The 15,537-nt window shown below is 35.3% G+C and overlaps 2 protein-coding genes and 1 long non-coding RNA gene across 6 annotated transcripts; 2 read left to right on the forward strand and 1 right to left on the reverse strand.

The window, feature by feature from the left end:
• The first annotated feature begins 1,842 nt into the window (after positions 1-1,842).
• LOC140987505 (probable LRR receptor-like serine/threonine-protein kinase At1g07650) lies at positions 1,843-10,653 on the forward strand. Of its 3 annotated transcripts, XM_073456026.1 has the most exons (24): positions 1,843-2,037; positions 2,168-2,342; positions 3,569-3,640; positions 4,047-4,115; positions 4,227-4,298; positions 4,417-4,488; positions 4,580-4,651; positions 4,851-4,922; positions 5,000-5,071; positions 5,171-5,242; positions 5,327-5,398; positions 5,595-5,663; positions 5,772-5,837; positions 6,101-6,163; positions 6,244-6,282; positions 6,412-6,470; positions 6,574-6,956; positions 7,319-7,514; positions 7,941-8,084; positions 8,412-8,530; positions 8,809-9,019; positions 9,124-9,364; positions 9,682-9,832; positions 10,153-10,653. In XM_073456026.1, the coding sequence occupies exons 1-24, from the start codon at positions 1,929-1,931 to the stop codon at positions 10,528-10,530; spliced, it is 3,048 nt and encodes a 1,015-aa protein (XP_073312127.1). In that variant the 5' UTR covers positions 1,843-1,928; the 3' UTR covers positions 10,531-10,653. The 3 variants fall into 3 exon arrangements, with proteins under 3 accessions (XP_073312127.1, XP_073312128.1, XP_073312129.1); XM_073456027.1 differs by lacking the exons at positions 1,843-2,037; positions 2,168-2,342; positions 3,569-3,640 and having other exon boundaries at positions 4,076-4,115; positions 4,227-4,308; XM_073456028.1 differs by lacking the exons at positions 1,843-2,037; positions 2,168-2,342; positions 3,569-3,640; positions 4,047-4,115 and having other exon boundaries at positions 4,174-4,308.
• On the reverse strand, positions 5,772-6,162 carry LOC140987506 (uncharacterized). The gene is made up of 2 exons (XR_012177146.1): positions 5,958-6,162; positions 5,772-5,927 (listed from the first exon to the last, which is right to left on the reverse strand). It is a non-coding gene; the product is annotated as an uncharacterized lncRNA (long non-coding RNA).
• Positions 10,654-11,067: 414 nt separating the features above from the next.
• On the forward strand, positions 11,068-15,426 carry LOC140987107 (uncharacterized). 2 transcript variants are annotated; one of them, XM_073455507.1, is made up of 11 exons: positions 11,068-11,276; positions 11,587-11,628; positions 11,782-11,926; positions 12,431-12,660; positions 12,875-12,932; positions 13,276-13,353; positions 13,476-13,564; positions 13,862-13,943; positions 14,217-14,402; positions 14,511-14,659; positions 15,128-15,426. In XM_073455507.1, the coding sequence occupies exons 1-10, from the start codon at positions 11,128-11,130 to the stop codon at positions 14,655-14,657; spliced, it is 1,206 nt and encodes a 401-aa protein (XP_073311608.1). In that variant the 5' UTR covers positions 11,068-11,127; the 3' UTR covers positions 14,658-14,659; positions 15,128-15,426. The 2 variants fall into 2 exon arrangements, with proteins under 2 accessions (XP_073311608.1, XP_073311610.1); XM_073455509.1 differs by lacking the exon at positions 15,128-15,426 and adding an exon at positions 14,781-15,088.
• Positions 15,427-15,537: the final 111 nt, after the last annotated feature.

Genomic DNA, 15,537 nt, shown 5'->3' on the forward strand with positions numbered 1-15,537 from the left:
AAAGCGTACAAGCATACAATGCGTGCACATGAGTGTTGATATATACAAATATTGAGGCTCTTATTGGTCGGTTCCGACTTTATGAGATCAATTAGTTTTTACAAAAATACCTTATCTATATAGATAAATAATATTTTTCATATAATTTACACATAACTATAATATATGATCCACTAAAATTCAAAAATTCACATATTATATCTATTTATCACATATTTAATATAATTGTTTTTTTATCTAAATAAAAATTTCAAATAATAACAAAATTTTATGAATAAACTTGATACAAACAGTCAAAAGTCCACTTTAACAATCAACGATTTCGACCTATGTTCGAGATCATAAAGCCTGAAAAAGTGGAGAAAACGCGTTTCCCTTTTCAATTTTCATTTCCGGATAAATCAGAGTTAATCTCCATAAGTTTTTTTAAAAAAAACATTTTTTTTTACTAAAAATGAATGGGTTTTCGTCTAATCGAGGGGTACGGAAAAAATCTTATGATATTCATAATTAATCAGTTGTAAATTTTTTTTAATCAATATATGTGATAAATTTCTATTAGTGGTACACAACACTCACACAAAAACTCTTGTGAGACGGTCTCACAGATCAATTTAGTGAAAAATTATTAATTTTTATGCTAAGAGTATTACTTTTTATTGTGAATATCGATAGGGTTGACCCGTCTCACAGATAAAAATTCGCGACACCGTCTCACAGGAGACTTACTCCACAACTTATGTGTGTTGTAATATTTTATTTGTGAAAGAGGATCGAAAAACTTATAAATTACTCTATAATTAAATATTTTTTTAATCTCGAATTAAAACTTTCCAAATTTTAATAAACTGCACTCTGGTCAAATATTTTACCTTTAATAATACGACGTGTGTATTTACAGACAATCACGAAAACAATTGCAAGACGACGTTTATCTATCGGCTGCAAACTTGTTATAGGTTGAATTTCATGGTTAATCAATGACTTTATTATTTACATAATTAAATACATTTCCACGAGAATGTGGTAAGAAAGCGACAGTATATACGTAAGAGGACAATACGACTAGCAGATGTCCCATTTTAATATTTAGATCTAAATTTAGTTATTGCATTGGATGAATAAAGTTAATTATAAACGGTGATCTCGTAATGAGATGATACTCATAAGGTAACTACGTTCAGACAGTATCCTAAACATAGTTTGAATTTTTTTAAAAAAATTATGCTGTTTGAACAAAAATTATATGCTAATGATACTCGAAAACGATATAACTGGCCATGATTATGATTTTTTGCCATTAAATATTATTAGATGTCATTTTTGGTGAAACAATAATAATGTCATTATCATTAATCTTTTAGCATGGTTCCAAGACTAATCCGATCGTGCGAGGATTTGTTTAATGTGGGTTTAACAGTAACGGTTGCTAGGGATAAACTAGTCGAATAATATTAAAATTATTAAGTTAGTGAATAGTTTGAGCTCGGTTCGTTAATAGCTCCTAGCTCAGCTCGTTAAACGAGCTCGAACTCGTTGAATAAGCTCATTTTTCGAGGTCATCGAGTATTTTTAGATAAAAAAGTCTTTCAATGTTTGAGTCGACGTATACTCTTGACCAACAAACTAGTTCAGCTCGAGCGTCCGAGCTTGCCTGAGTATTATTAAGTTCAAAATCGGCTTGATAAATTTAAATAACGATTTCGAATGAGTTTTTTTTATTGAATCGAATTTGGTTCATTTATATGTCTGGTGGTTGGGGTACAGTTTTATTTAAAAAAAAAAAAAGGTAAATTTTAAGTAATTTTATCCTCATTATTGTCTTCTGCTCTATAGTCTCTACGAACGCGCTGAGTGTGAATGGATTGGTATTTAATGGTCGAACTGAGGCTCCATGCACTTTGGACAACCCAAGTACAGTGACAAAAATGATAAAGGTTACTCTTTTATGCCTGTTTTCATGGCTTCATTTGATTATCTACACAATCTCTGCTTCAGAGGCCACACTTCCTAAGCAGCGGCTCCGAGAAGAAGAAGGTAAATTTTTTTTTTTTTCGCAATTAAATTTTCATTTTAGAGTTAAACCATAAAAAAATATTTAAGAATATTGATATCTCGCTCGATCCCAGATGGAAATCATGCTAAAGTTTATTTTCTTCTATGGCAGTGAAGGCATTGAAAGAGATTGGGAGAAGATTGGGGAAGAATGACTGGGATTTTAGCAAGGATCCTTGCAGCGGTGAAGGAAATTGGAGTTTGCCCATTACAAGAAAAGGCTTTGAAAGCTCAGTCAGTTGTGATTGCAGTTTTGATAATAATTCCTCTTGTCATGTTGTTAGCATGTATGTACTCCATGTTCTTGATTCTTCGCCATTCTTCCTTCTCTCAAATCCAAGCTGTAGTCAAAATCCGGAAAACCCAAAATGGTTCAAGAAACGGTCCTAATATATACTATTGCTCAAGGTGGAGCTAAGGGTACTGGAGGGGCGGGAATTAAACACCTTAAAGGGGAAAGATTCACATATCTGTGCACTGCAACACTCTATAAAGAACTATGGAAAAAAAAAACTCTATTAAGAAATATGTGCTTGCATTTGTTGCCTATCGACCATATAATATGCGGGTGAGGATGTTTATTTGTAAGTACGTTAGGAGTAAAAAATCGTGAGGATTCTGGGCTTTATCATTGAACATATGGAGTTCATCAAGTACTATGGATTTTAGATTGTCGCGGTAAGGAAACAATCCGTGTCCATTGCCATAGGCTTAAGTATAGTCCCTACAGCGTTAGGTGCTCAGAGTGCGATTAGTTGACTGAATATCGGTCAACGATTGATGAGTCAGCGTTTTTATTTTTGACTTTCCATTTATTGATCCAGCTGGTAGTGGCGTGCTGGGGGTCCGCGCCTGTCTGCAACTTCCACACCGCGGAGTAAAGATATATTTGTTATGGAAAAACTGTCCTTGTCCTCTATTTAGATACTTTGCATTATTTCCTTGTTCTCTTTCCTTATTTTTTTTTAACGAACTTAATAACTTTTTTAAGAATCCTATAATTGGCTTTATGAGATTATCGAATGGTTGGATGTATTGTTTACCATGTGATCGTGTTTGATGACTTGGATCTCGTGTAGGTTCGAGATTATTGTCTTTTAAACCAGGTTTAAGATGATTCACTGATAATTAATCATGGACGGTGCACATCACTGTAAAGGATATTTTTAGTAGATTCTGATAACATCATTTCATTTTAAATGTACATGGACTGGTGCATGTCGATCCATTTCCAATGTCAAAGCAAGTTTAAAGTAATTTAAGTTTAAAAAATACAATTTCAAAATGTACATTTTGATACTCCCTGCATAGACCACTAACTCACATAGCTAATCCAAATGCTTGTAATTTTGGTGTTTTCGAACTTCAATGTGCAATCGATCCACATTCTCCGGCCATGGTGAAATTTGACACACTCTCGTGTATTGTGATCCATATTTTGCACTGTTCTATTGGTGGGCATTATTGGATAGTCGTCCGGTTGTTCCTAACGATGTGCATTAAACTACTGCAGAGCTTTGAAATCACAAAATTTAACAGGAGGTGTTCCACCAGAATTTTTCAAGCTTCGCCACCTTAAACATTTGTGAGTCATTATTACAAAGATCATATTGAACATGTTTGCAAGCGCATTTTTCTTGATAAGAAGTGAAGTTTATTGAAAATTATGAAGTACATTTGGCAGAGAAGACATCCTCCCAACGAATTATAGAAGTTTATAAAGGTAATCCAACTTGTACTCCAAATATTAAGCAGGCAAAACTACAAAATTGCCTACTTAGATAAAGGACGTCATTCAGTTAGTAAAGAATTAAATGGAGTTTGATTCTTGTCCATGCCCAATACTTGATGTTTTCACTCAGTTGAGTTATTTCCCCTTGTATAGGTTGTATTTCTTCGAAGATATTCCTGTTGCATTTTTTTCGCAGCTATACTTCTGTGGATGTTATCACCAATTTCCTTTGATCTCACTTTCTTATTTTGTTTTGCAGGGATCTCAGTCGCAATTATTTCAATGGTTCTATACCCCTTCAGTGGGGAACAATGACCTTGGTTGATCTGTAATTTTGAATCCCAGCTCTTTTTGATTCCTTTATTGCTTCAAAAGTTTTTGCTCTGCATGTATTATAAAATAGATAATCTGCGCATGTTTTTTGATGGCACGAGTGCAGGTCTTTCATGGGAAACAGGTTATCTGGTCCATTTCCTAAGGTCATAACCACAATGACCACCCTTGTGAACCTGTATGCTCAAGTATAATCTCTTTTATTTGATGCATTGGACATATTATGAAGTTTTATTGTTCGAACGTTAGTTTTCTTTTCTTTCTGTTTCAAAATGATCTTGAGATTATCTATACAGGAGTCTTGAGGGGAACCGATTTTCTGGAGCCATTCCTTTGGACATCGGAATCTTGGTCAATTTACAAAAACTGTATGTTTTAGCGCTCATCCAGATACACTTCCTCAAGTTTGCTTCCTTTTCACCAAATCCTAACATTGACTTATTTATATTGCCTCGACAGTGTTTTGTCATCAAATGCATTCACTGGGGAATTGCCTGTGGAATTTTCCAAGTTGACCTCTTTAACTGATTTGTGAGTACAAATGCTGGTTCATTTTGTGCCCCTTTTCGATGTCTGGGATCTTTTTTCTTTTGCTTCTTATGTAAATAAAAAAATCATCCTTTTTCCTGTTGGGCTTGAGATCTTCTTTGATACGTTTTTACAAGGACTCTGCCAATTAATTTACTTATGTGGTTCTCTTGGCGAAAGACTTATAGTTTAAAATTCTTAGGAGGATAAGTGATAATAACTTCACGGGGAAGATACCAGATTTCATCAGCAGCTGGACACAGATTGAAAAATTGTAAGGTGTCTTGTACTCTTTCATTAGTAGAGCTGTCTATATTTTCGTAGATTATTAAAATTGGGCTCATGTCATAGGCACATACAAGGTTGCTCTCTTTCGGGACCTATTCCTCCGTCTATTTCTGCCCTGACTAGTTTAACTGACTTGTGAGTAACTTTATAGTATTCTCTTCCCTGGACCTCAACACACGTTGATTGCTTATGTATTGTTGTGTCACTTATTTTATATTCATGAATAATTTTCAGGAGGATTAGTGATTTAAATAGTGGTGGGTCAACTTTTCCCCCACTAAGCAATATGCAGTCAATGAAAGTGTTGTGAGTTACATAAAAATCTTTCCATTGGTTAATGATATCAATGTACTTCAACACGGGACCTTTATATGCGACCATGTAATGTAGGATACTACGGAATTGCTTACTGGAAGGAGAGATACCTAAATACCTTGCAGATATGGAAAAATTGAAAAATCTGTAAGTAATTGACTTTTTTCATTGGATTTGCTGAGTCTTTGTACTCTTTTATCTAATTTAATACACCATCGATGGATGGAATGCTTTCTTTTCTAACTTTGACATATGGTGTCTTTTTATATGGGTTTTACATGGACAATGACTTCCAATGTTTTTCCTAATAATTGAAATGTTACGTTGTAATTTACAAATGTAGGGACCTTAGTTTTAATAATTTGAGCGGACAGATACCAGATTCTTTTGGTCTATCAAAATTGGATTTTCTGTAAGTTCTTGTGCCTTTTTGATGATTTGCTTTTGATTGCTAAACGGTTATTATTTACTCCTCGAGCAAGCATACACTAAATCATGGTTGTTTTTTGTGTTTTGGTAGCTATTTTACAGGAAATAGGCTTACTGGACATATTCCAGAATGGATTATTAAAAGAAACAAGAACGCGTAAAGATCATTCAGCAGCTCGTGTTTCATTACATTTTAATCTGAAACATAACTTGTCGCCATATTTCCTAGTTCTTACGGTGCCATCTACTTTATGACCTACTATTAACAGTACAGCACACTCAAATTCGATTCAAATGATTGTGCACAAATGACTTTCAGCAGCAACTCGGTTTTGTACAACTAATAGCATGTCAGGCCTGTTTCTTTAATCAAATTGAATGACATCTGTTCTCATATTTAACTTGCTATTTCATTTACAGAGATCTCTCTTATAACAATTTTACATCAGAAAGCTCACAAGCCGAATGTCCACGAGGGAGCGTGTAAATGTTTTGTATACTTTAACCAGCTGCTTTCCACTTTCTTTTGTACCATCAATTAATTTACGTTTTTTTTCCTTCAGAAACTTGGTGGAAAGTTTTTCATCAACAGCTAATAAACGGTAAGACTATCTATTTTTGTATATTTTGGTTTTTATTACGACTTTTCGATTGTTTATTTGTTACATTATTTCCTTTCAAGTAACCTTCCTCGTATTGCACCAACAATCTATACATTTTCTTTGGTGTAGAGGTAGAATTCACTCTTGTTTGGAGCAAGGATTTCCATGTTCAAATCCAATAAATCAGCGTGAGACATTGTTCATTCAAGAGATTATTTATTCAGATGTCTATGTGTTCATTATATAGTTGGTTTAAATCACGATGAATTTTGTTTAACTGTCAATCAACAGAGTATTACTCATTGTACATTAAATGTGGCGGCAAAGAAATAACCTACAATGATACGATATATGAAGCTGATTTAGAGGCCAGAGGTGCTTCAATGTTTTTCTCAAAGCAGAACTGGGCATTTAGCAGCACAGGGAATTTCATGGACAATGACCTTGATTCAGATAACTACATTAGTAGCAACATTTCTCCTCTATATAACATCAGTGCCCCAGAATCAGAACTCTATAGTTCTGCCCGTGCATCACCCCTTTCCCTCACTTACTATGGCCTTTGTCTCCTAAATGGAAACTACACCGTGAGACTTCACTTTGCTGAAATTATTTTTACAAATGACAGTTCATTCAACAGCCTCGGGAGACGCATATTTGATGTTTATTTGCAGGTAAATACAATGAAGGTGTTAAATGTAAACATTTCTGTTGAACACCTTCCACAAGTTCGAATTGTTGGGAAAACAGTACAGTGGTCATAGGTGGTTTTTCATGCATTTTTTGATCCAATATCCACCACATGCATGTTATTCCTTGCATAGTTTTTTCAGCAATTTATTCTCCGATTCCAGCTTACATGTGAGGAATATAAATATCATTCTCCAGCTTTGGGTGAAGTAGTTTCTAACAACAATTTCTGATGTGATCACATCATTTTCTTTTGTGATGCATCACCCCTCCAGCCTGCCGAATTGCATGTGTCCCAGCTGAATGGATTATCATGTCTGATACAGTATGCCATTACCCAATGCAGGGAGAAGTGGTTTTGAAGGATTTTGATATTGCAGCCAAGGCTGGAGGGCCTGGTAAGCCCATTGTAGAGACGTTCACTGCAACAGTTACAAACCATACTTTGAAGATCCATCTATACTGGGCAGGAAGAGGGACGACGGGGATTCCAGAGAGAGGAGTTTATGGCCCTTTAATATCAGCCATATCAGTAGATCCTAGTATGTCCATATGTCTTGTGTCAAGAACGTTCTGGTTTCTTGTAAAATTTTTGCTTCTTGTTTTGGATGACTCTAAATCGCTACAAGTAAAATCCTAATTAGTTGATGTTTGAAACAGTGGAAACATATAATATCCATGAACTTCTCACATATTTGAATTGATCTTCCACCATTACTAGGAGTTTTCATTCTGAACTGCATGTCCGGGATACTAAAAATTTCACATCACATTCTACATCTAAGAGACTGTGTTGACTATTCTGGTATGAGCTTGTGTTCTAACTTTAATAGTTCGTACGAGGCTTTTGTATCTCACTGTTGTCAAGTACAATGAGCTCAGACCATAGAATCCAAAAGAATACGTAATATGGCTGAGACTATAGTATATAGCTATTTTAACTATTTCTATGTGAAATTTTGTCGCAGATTTTAAACCTCCGGTTCATCACAAAAAAATTAAATCTGCTGTGTTGGCTGGGGCAACAGCTGGAGCGGTTTGCCTTCTATTTTTGATTCTCGGTATCTTGCGTAAGGCAGGGTATCTTGGAGGCAAAATTTCTACTGACAAAGGTAAAAATGTCCGAAATTTACTATTTTCTCAAGCTTCAGCACAAATACGTCATTTCAAGATTTATCATTTTCTTGTTTAAACAGTACTAGTAAGTAGTATCTACACACACTCTTTGATTTCATAATATGAGTTTAGCGCTAGAAAATTATGCTACCACCCATTGGGTAGGAGTGTGGCCAGTGGCCACTCCCAAATGAGGGATGGGTGAAGGTTCAACTCCCCTCCTTCACATTATCAAAAAATATTGTAGGTAGCTGTTTACCGTGTTGAATTAATATATCTCAGTTCTGATGTCCTGATGAACTTTAGTCCTGAACCATCTACAGAGCTTAGAAGCCTTGATCTACAGACAGGTCTATTCACATTAAGACAGATAAAGGCTGCAACTAAAAACCTTGATCCGGGGAACAAAATTGGTGAGGGTGGTTTTGGTTCCGTTTACAAGGTACTACGATTGTTCCAACCATCAACATTAGGCAATGATGGCTTGCTTTAAGCTTATCATAAAAACATGAAACACGAGAAACATTTCTGTTTCACAGAAAATATTTTTTTGAATGAAATCTATCAACTTAATAAAAAACTTTTGCAAAAATGGTATATATTAACTTTTGGCCTCCTCCCATTAATGAACTTGGCTCACGAACTTGGCTATGCCCTTACTCACTTTTGGTCTCCTCCCATTATATTGAAATACCCCTTCGCTGCTTTCATCCATAACAGGGTCTCTTATCCGATGGGACCATAATTGCTGTGAAGCAACTGTCCTCGAAGTCTAAACAAGGGACGCGTGAATTTGTAAATGAAATAGGAATGATATCTGCATTGCAACATCCGAATCTAGTAAAGCTTTATGGCTGTTGTGTTGAAGGGAATCAGTTAATGTTGGTGTATGAGTACATGGAAAACAATTGTCTATCGCGTGCTCTTTTTGGTAAGGATATTTATATTTTCCAATTTGTCAGGTTTAAAACATTATTGTACACAGAGAATTGATTTGCACTAGAAAGCTTATTTTTTTAGTTTCTATGATTATAGGCAAGGATGTGACACAAAAATTGAAGTTAGACTGGCCCACGAGGAAAAAAATCTGCCTTGGCATAGCTCGAGGTTTAGCTTATCTTCATGAAGAATCAATGCTGAAAATTGTTCATAGAGATATCAAGACTAGCAATGTTTTGTTAGACAAAGATTTAAATGCCAAGATATCAGATTTTGGCCTAGCAAAGCTTACTGAGGATGAAAATACTCATATTAGTACACGAATTGCAGGAACAATGTAAGTTCCGTTCTTATTTTGTTACAAAATTGCTGGCATTTGATGACTGCGCCAAAAGTTTCACGCAACTGAGAAGAAACTAAAATTCCATAAGTTTGAAAAAGTGAGATCATATTTTTGTGCATGTGCAAAATATGCAAATAAAAGTAAAGAAAAAACTAAGAGGGTAAATAGTGATGGCCCCAGAATACCTTTCCTTACGTTTCTTTGGCATACACTTATAAAATTTACCAATGTATTGCAAGTCTATGAGCTGTCAATTGACCATTAAAAAAGAAGTTCTGTGATGACTAAAAACTCTATAAATTGGCATGCAGAGGTTATATGGCTCCTGAATACGCAATGCGTGGTTACCTTACTAGTAAAGCAGATGTGTACAGCTTCGGCGTGGTTGCACTGGAAATAGTCAGTGGTAAAAGCAACACAAACTATAGGCCAGCGGAAGACTTTGTTTATCTTCTCGACTGGGTATGCATTGCTGTCCCTTTGTTTTCAGATTCTCTTTTCCTCTGAAGTTTCTGTAGTTTTAGTCATAGAATAAAATTTCTATATATTTTCACCAAAAGTTTTTTTCATTTTTGTTTTCATGTAAATAGAAATTAATAGTTATATAAGCTTCCAAATTTTATTCGTTTCTTGTGAGGAACTGTCTTTCTGACTCGTATGCATATGAGAAAATTAAATAAAAAAGAAGACTGAAAGTTCAAAAAACTCAGAAACAAGATTATGCTATAGGTTACTCAAAATGTTCGGAAATGGTTCTGAGATGCCTTAAAAACCTTCACCAGGCATATGTTTTGCAAGAACGAGGTAGTCTACTGGAACTAGTTGATCCTGACTTGGGTTCGGCCTACTCGTCAGAAGAGGCATTGGTGATGCTGAATGTGGCCCTGTTGTGCACGAATGCTGCCCCAACTCTGAGGCCAACAATGACTCAAGCAGTGAGCATGCTCGAAGGTCAAACTGCTGTGCAAGATTTACTTTCTGATCCCAGTTTTTCAACCGACAATTCGAAGTTCAAGGCCATAAGAAACCATTTCTGGCAAAATCCCAGCCAAAGCAATAGCATATCAACACCGGGTTATTCTGATTCATCCCATTCAGTGATTGACAGAGCAGAGAATAGCATTTTGCAAATAACCGATAAAGATGTATGTGATAAATGACTTGTAACTCTTGTGGTGAGAATTTTTTTTCCTTTTCTGAATGCACTTTGGTGAGAATTTTTATGCAGTAAGCAATTGTATATACTATGCATTTTATGTTTGTATTTTCTATATTAACTTTATGTTTTTTTGTGAAAACAAGTTTAATACATTAGCGATTTTAATAATTTAAGTTTAAACTTATATTTATCAATTTAAAAAGGTATTTGTCCATTGATAATGAAATATATATGATAGAGTAATATTTACTCAATAACTTTAGAAACATATAAGATTGGCACAAAAACTCGATCGACTTATAGATTAATTTTGTGAGACGAATTAAAAAAAAAATATTATAATTTAACATAAAATTATTGTTATTTTTTTAAATATATATCGGAAAGGATTGAACGTTTTTATCTCACAATCTACCAGAGAATGTTATTTTTATTCCATCTTTAATTTTTCTTTACTCAAAAAATTATAAGACAAAACCACTAATTTTAGTCCTAATTAATTAGAACCTTTAATTCATTATTTATTGTTAGTGTTAATAGTTTGCATTTTACTATCATAAGAAGAGACGGCAAACATCCTCGAATAATTTGATCGAAAATGGAGAGCTTGGTCAAATCTTGGCAATTTCTGATCTTGGTCCTCGTACTGTGTCTTTCCAATGCGATCCCGTCTGGTGCATTTGCGTCTTCTTCCTCCACGATGCACACCAACAATTGGGCAGTTCTTGTCTGCACCTCGCGCTTCTGGTAATATTCCTTCTGATTGAGTTTCAGTTGTCGTGTTCACTTTTCTTTCAATGAAAAGTATGTTTCAGCTCATTTGAAGTCGTTGGATTGTGGAGAAGTTGATTAATTTAAAGAGCACCGGTACTCGATTGTCAGGGAGTTTGATTTTATTTCGAAACTTCAAGTGATAGCTAATCAATAAACGAAGCGTTAAAGTAGTGCGTCCAAGAGGAATCAAACTGATACTCCTGAATTTTGGTCTGTATGTATCCAGTATCCCCTTTTGAAGTTCAATGTGAATACGTTGATTTGTTTTTGTTTCTTTCTTCAGGTTTAACTATCGGCACATGGCAAATACTCTATCCCTCTATAGGTAACTATTGGTTTGCTTCTTCATTTTCTTCATTGTTTGTCATCTGTCTTTCGTTCTAATATTTTATACTCAGATACCGTGTTTGGAAAAATAAACACACACACACACATCTCTTAATTTCGGTTGTTTTCTGACCTTGTATGTCACCTTCAGGACGGTCAAACGGTTAGGAATACCTGATGAAAGGATAATTCTCATGTTGGCTGACGATATGGCTTGCAATGCTCGAAACAAGTACCCTGCTCAGGTCTTCAATAACGAAAATCACCATCTCAATTTGTATGGAGATAATGTCGAGGTAGGTTTTGTTTTCTGTTGGATACCCTTCGGGCTTTGAATTTCATTCATAAATCTTTATTCTGTGATTTATATCTAATACTTTTGAGATGTAAAACTTGATTGCAACCAAGTGGTGTTTTGTGGTTCTGCCTTCAAATGGTTACAAGCTTGTACATTATATACATTTGATGTGAGTTCAAATATGTTTGCTTCATTCCACTGTATTCCACTAACCATCTAAAATACCTTGAAAAATTTATGATTGAGCCTTTCATGATATATATTTAAGAAAAGAACTGCTTCTCTTTCTTCTTGCTATTTGTGTATTACTGAATTGATGTAAAAAATTTATTAATTACCCGAATCTCAACTTCCTCTACCAAGCACCAAAGTTCCATTAAAGGACTATCCTCTAAATTAATAGCCACGTGATTGTGTTGTCTAGTCATGGCTGTGAACTTTTTTGTTTGATCAAAATTTCCTTCTGTTTTGCTCATGAATGACTTGCCATTCTCAAATTTAGGTAGATTACCGAGGTTATGAAGTGACTGTTGAAAATTTTCTGAGAGTGTTGACGGGACGTCATGAAACAGCTATCCCAAGGTCAAAGCGACTTCTGAGTGATGAAGGTAGCCATATACTTCTTTACATGACTGGGCATGGTGGGGATGAGTTTCTCAAATTTCAGGACTCAGAGGAGCTTCAGAGCCATGACTTAGCTGATGCAGTGAGGCAAATGAAGGAAAAGCGTAGGTAAAGAGTTTGTATAGCTGGTTAATAATGTAAAAAGTACTTGTGGTTTCTTTGAGGGGTGTTGTAAGCATTTGATCCTACATTTTGTTGTCTCTCTTTCTTCCCTCCCCCTCTTCTTTGGACATGAACTTAAAGAAAACCAACCCAAAAAAGTTTCTAATGGTCGATACGAGATAACAACTGTGCCGTATTGTTTGTGTCCCAAAATTATCAGATTTAAGGAGCTGTTGATAATGGTAGATACTTGCCAAGCTGCCACTCTTTTTTCTCAGGTGATTATCTATTTTTCCCTTTCTTGTGTCAGTGATATACTTGCCATATGTTTTTAGCCGGTGCGTAGGTTGGAATAACTTTTCTTGCTTCACTTGATAATCAGTAAATGCATGGACTCAGCTAGCGATTGATCATAGCAAAAAGGAAATTTAGATTCTCTTTTTAGAATTTTTTTTAATAAAAGTGTTCTTCTCTTTGCTTAACTGGCAGGTGTGCCCGCTTTATCACGCTTTCAGTGTTTACAATATTTCGAAATCCCTCTTTCTCTCAAGGTGCAATAAGTATGAATTTTTCCTTACAGAACTGGTTGAGTATTAAGAAGTGCCCTTTTTTGTTTGGCAGCTTCAATCTCCTGGTGTTTTGGCTATTGGAAGTAGCAAGAAAGGAGAGAATTCATACTCACATCACCTGGACTCTGATGTAAATTTTACCTACCTATTATCTTCTTTGCTTATGAAGATCGGTATATTTTATTATTAATCTCTCAGTGTCAAGCCTCAAAATTTTTGTTGTATTCTTTTTCATTAGTTCTTGTGGTGCAGGTTGGTGTATCTGTTGTGGATAGATTCACATATTATTCTCTCGCTTTCTTTGAGAGGTTGAACATGTACGACAATGCCTCGTTGAGCAGGTAAAATTGAAAGAAAGCATATGCATGATAGCTGTTATAATACCGAGTCTGTCTTTTGATCTTTAGGCTATAATGTGATCCTTGACCAGAATTCTGGTAGCAACTCATTGTAGCTGCTTTTTTAACAGAACGACTAGATTCTTTGGCATCTTTGATGCTCTTGTTCTCAATAATATTGCACCAATAAGAAACCAAATCTTTATCCATTGTTCTCATTAATTTTGCTCTAAATGTTTCCTTTTACTTAACTTCAGAATTGTTGATTTGAGCCTTTGGATTTTCGCTTTTATTTTGCAGTCTTTTCAACTCTTACAATCCAAACTTATTGATGTCAACTGCATACTATCGAATGGATTTATACCAACGGCATCTGGCAGAGGTATATGGTATACAGAGCTGGATTTTTTCCCCTTGATCCTTCTTCAGTTTTGTTGGAGGATTCCTTTGTAGAGATAGAACTTGCGGTTTGCCCCATATTTATTTCTTTATACTGTACTGATGCTCCTCATGTGTGATATTGGTGACTTTTTGGTATTTACATTGTTGTAAAAGGGGAGATGGGTCCAGAAAGAAAGGTTAAGGAGATGACGACTGAATTTCACATAAAATCAGATTATGCATTGCTCATAATTGACCTTCTCACTGGGTTTAGGTACCTGTGACCAACTTCTTTGGGTCTGTCATGGAAACAATCCATACTGATTCAGCTTATCGAGCCTTCTCTGGCAGAAACTCAAACAAAGCTAGAATTGAGATGCATCGGAATCCATCAGGCAGGGATGAAGGAAGAACACTAGAAACTTCAGAATTTCCACAAGAAGTAGCTGGGCCTAACATAGTGAGCACTCTATATTCTTTCAGATAGAGGCCAGGCCATGTTTTAATTTACTGTTGGCCAACCAGTTTCCTTGAAAGTCGAAGTGACAAGGATGATTTCATTCTGCAGGATAAACACGCAAGTTGTCCGCTTACACACACTTGGAATACTGTTCTTGGCACGATGTACAACTTGCAGCAAATAGATAGTTTTGTCAACTATGGTTTGATGTTTCTGCTTCCACTGGTGGGCTTCTCCTCTTGGATTTCACGTTGAAGGTTAGGAGTCATTTCTCGATTGCTCCTCTTCCTACATTTATCTGTTTGTACCACATTGCCTTGCTTTCTATTTTCTAAATCCCATGTATATTCTTCTCTGATGCCTTCTCTATTCGTATAGTTTTGTTGTCATTGCAATTTTAATGAGTTGAGGTTGAAGTTAGCTGAGTGGGATTCTGGGTACTTCGTTCCGGTGGCATCTTCTTGCCCCTTGAAAAGCTTTATAGTGACCTTTTGATTCCCAAAGTGGTATTTGTTCATGTGCAGTTAGTGTCACATCCGGCTGCTTATCATGCATTTTTTCATCTCTGTTTTCTGAAACAAATAGGAAATTTCGGATGGTGTGGATTTATTTGTTATCGTAGTGCTCCAATTATTCTTGAATTGTATGGCCCTTTTACGGCGCTGGAATATTTCTAATTTTGCCACAGACTTCCTCACTTTAATGGTGGTCATTCGATTTTTCAGGTGTAAAGTAGAAACTCCCAAACGATGAAGGGAGGTTAAAGAGAACTGTTCAGAAGAAATATGGATTAGAGAAAGGATTAGGTTAAAGTTGGATTTGACCAATATATCCTAGTTTTTATATATTTCAAGGTTACGATATTATTTGCCTCTTCCACAACCCCCAAAAAAAAAAAAAAAGAATACTGAGACGTTATTTTAATTCTGTTTATTGTTGCATAGACTCCATTTTGTGTAAATTTTATACATACAATGAAGTGTGAATGACATTGAACAAAAATTCGATTGCTCCGTTCGATCAATTTGTGTCCATTCTGCAAAAAATATACTTGGATTCATCAATTGCCAAAGTAGTACGAAAAGAAATCAATTTTTAAAAAAGTTAAAATAAATCAATTTAGTATCCTCAACGT

This window comes from Primulina huaijiensis, chromosome 11 (genome assembly GCF_012295235.1).
Source record: "Primulina huaijiensis isolate GDHJ02 chromosome 11, ASM1229523v2, whole genome shotgun sequence".
NCBI classification, from domain to species: Eukaryota; Viridiplantae; Streptophyta; class Magnoliopsida; order Lamiales; family Gesneriaceae; genus Primulina; species Primulina huaijiensis.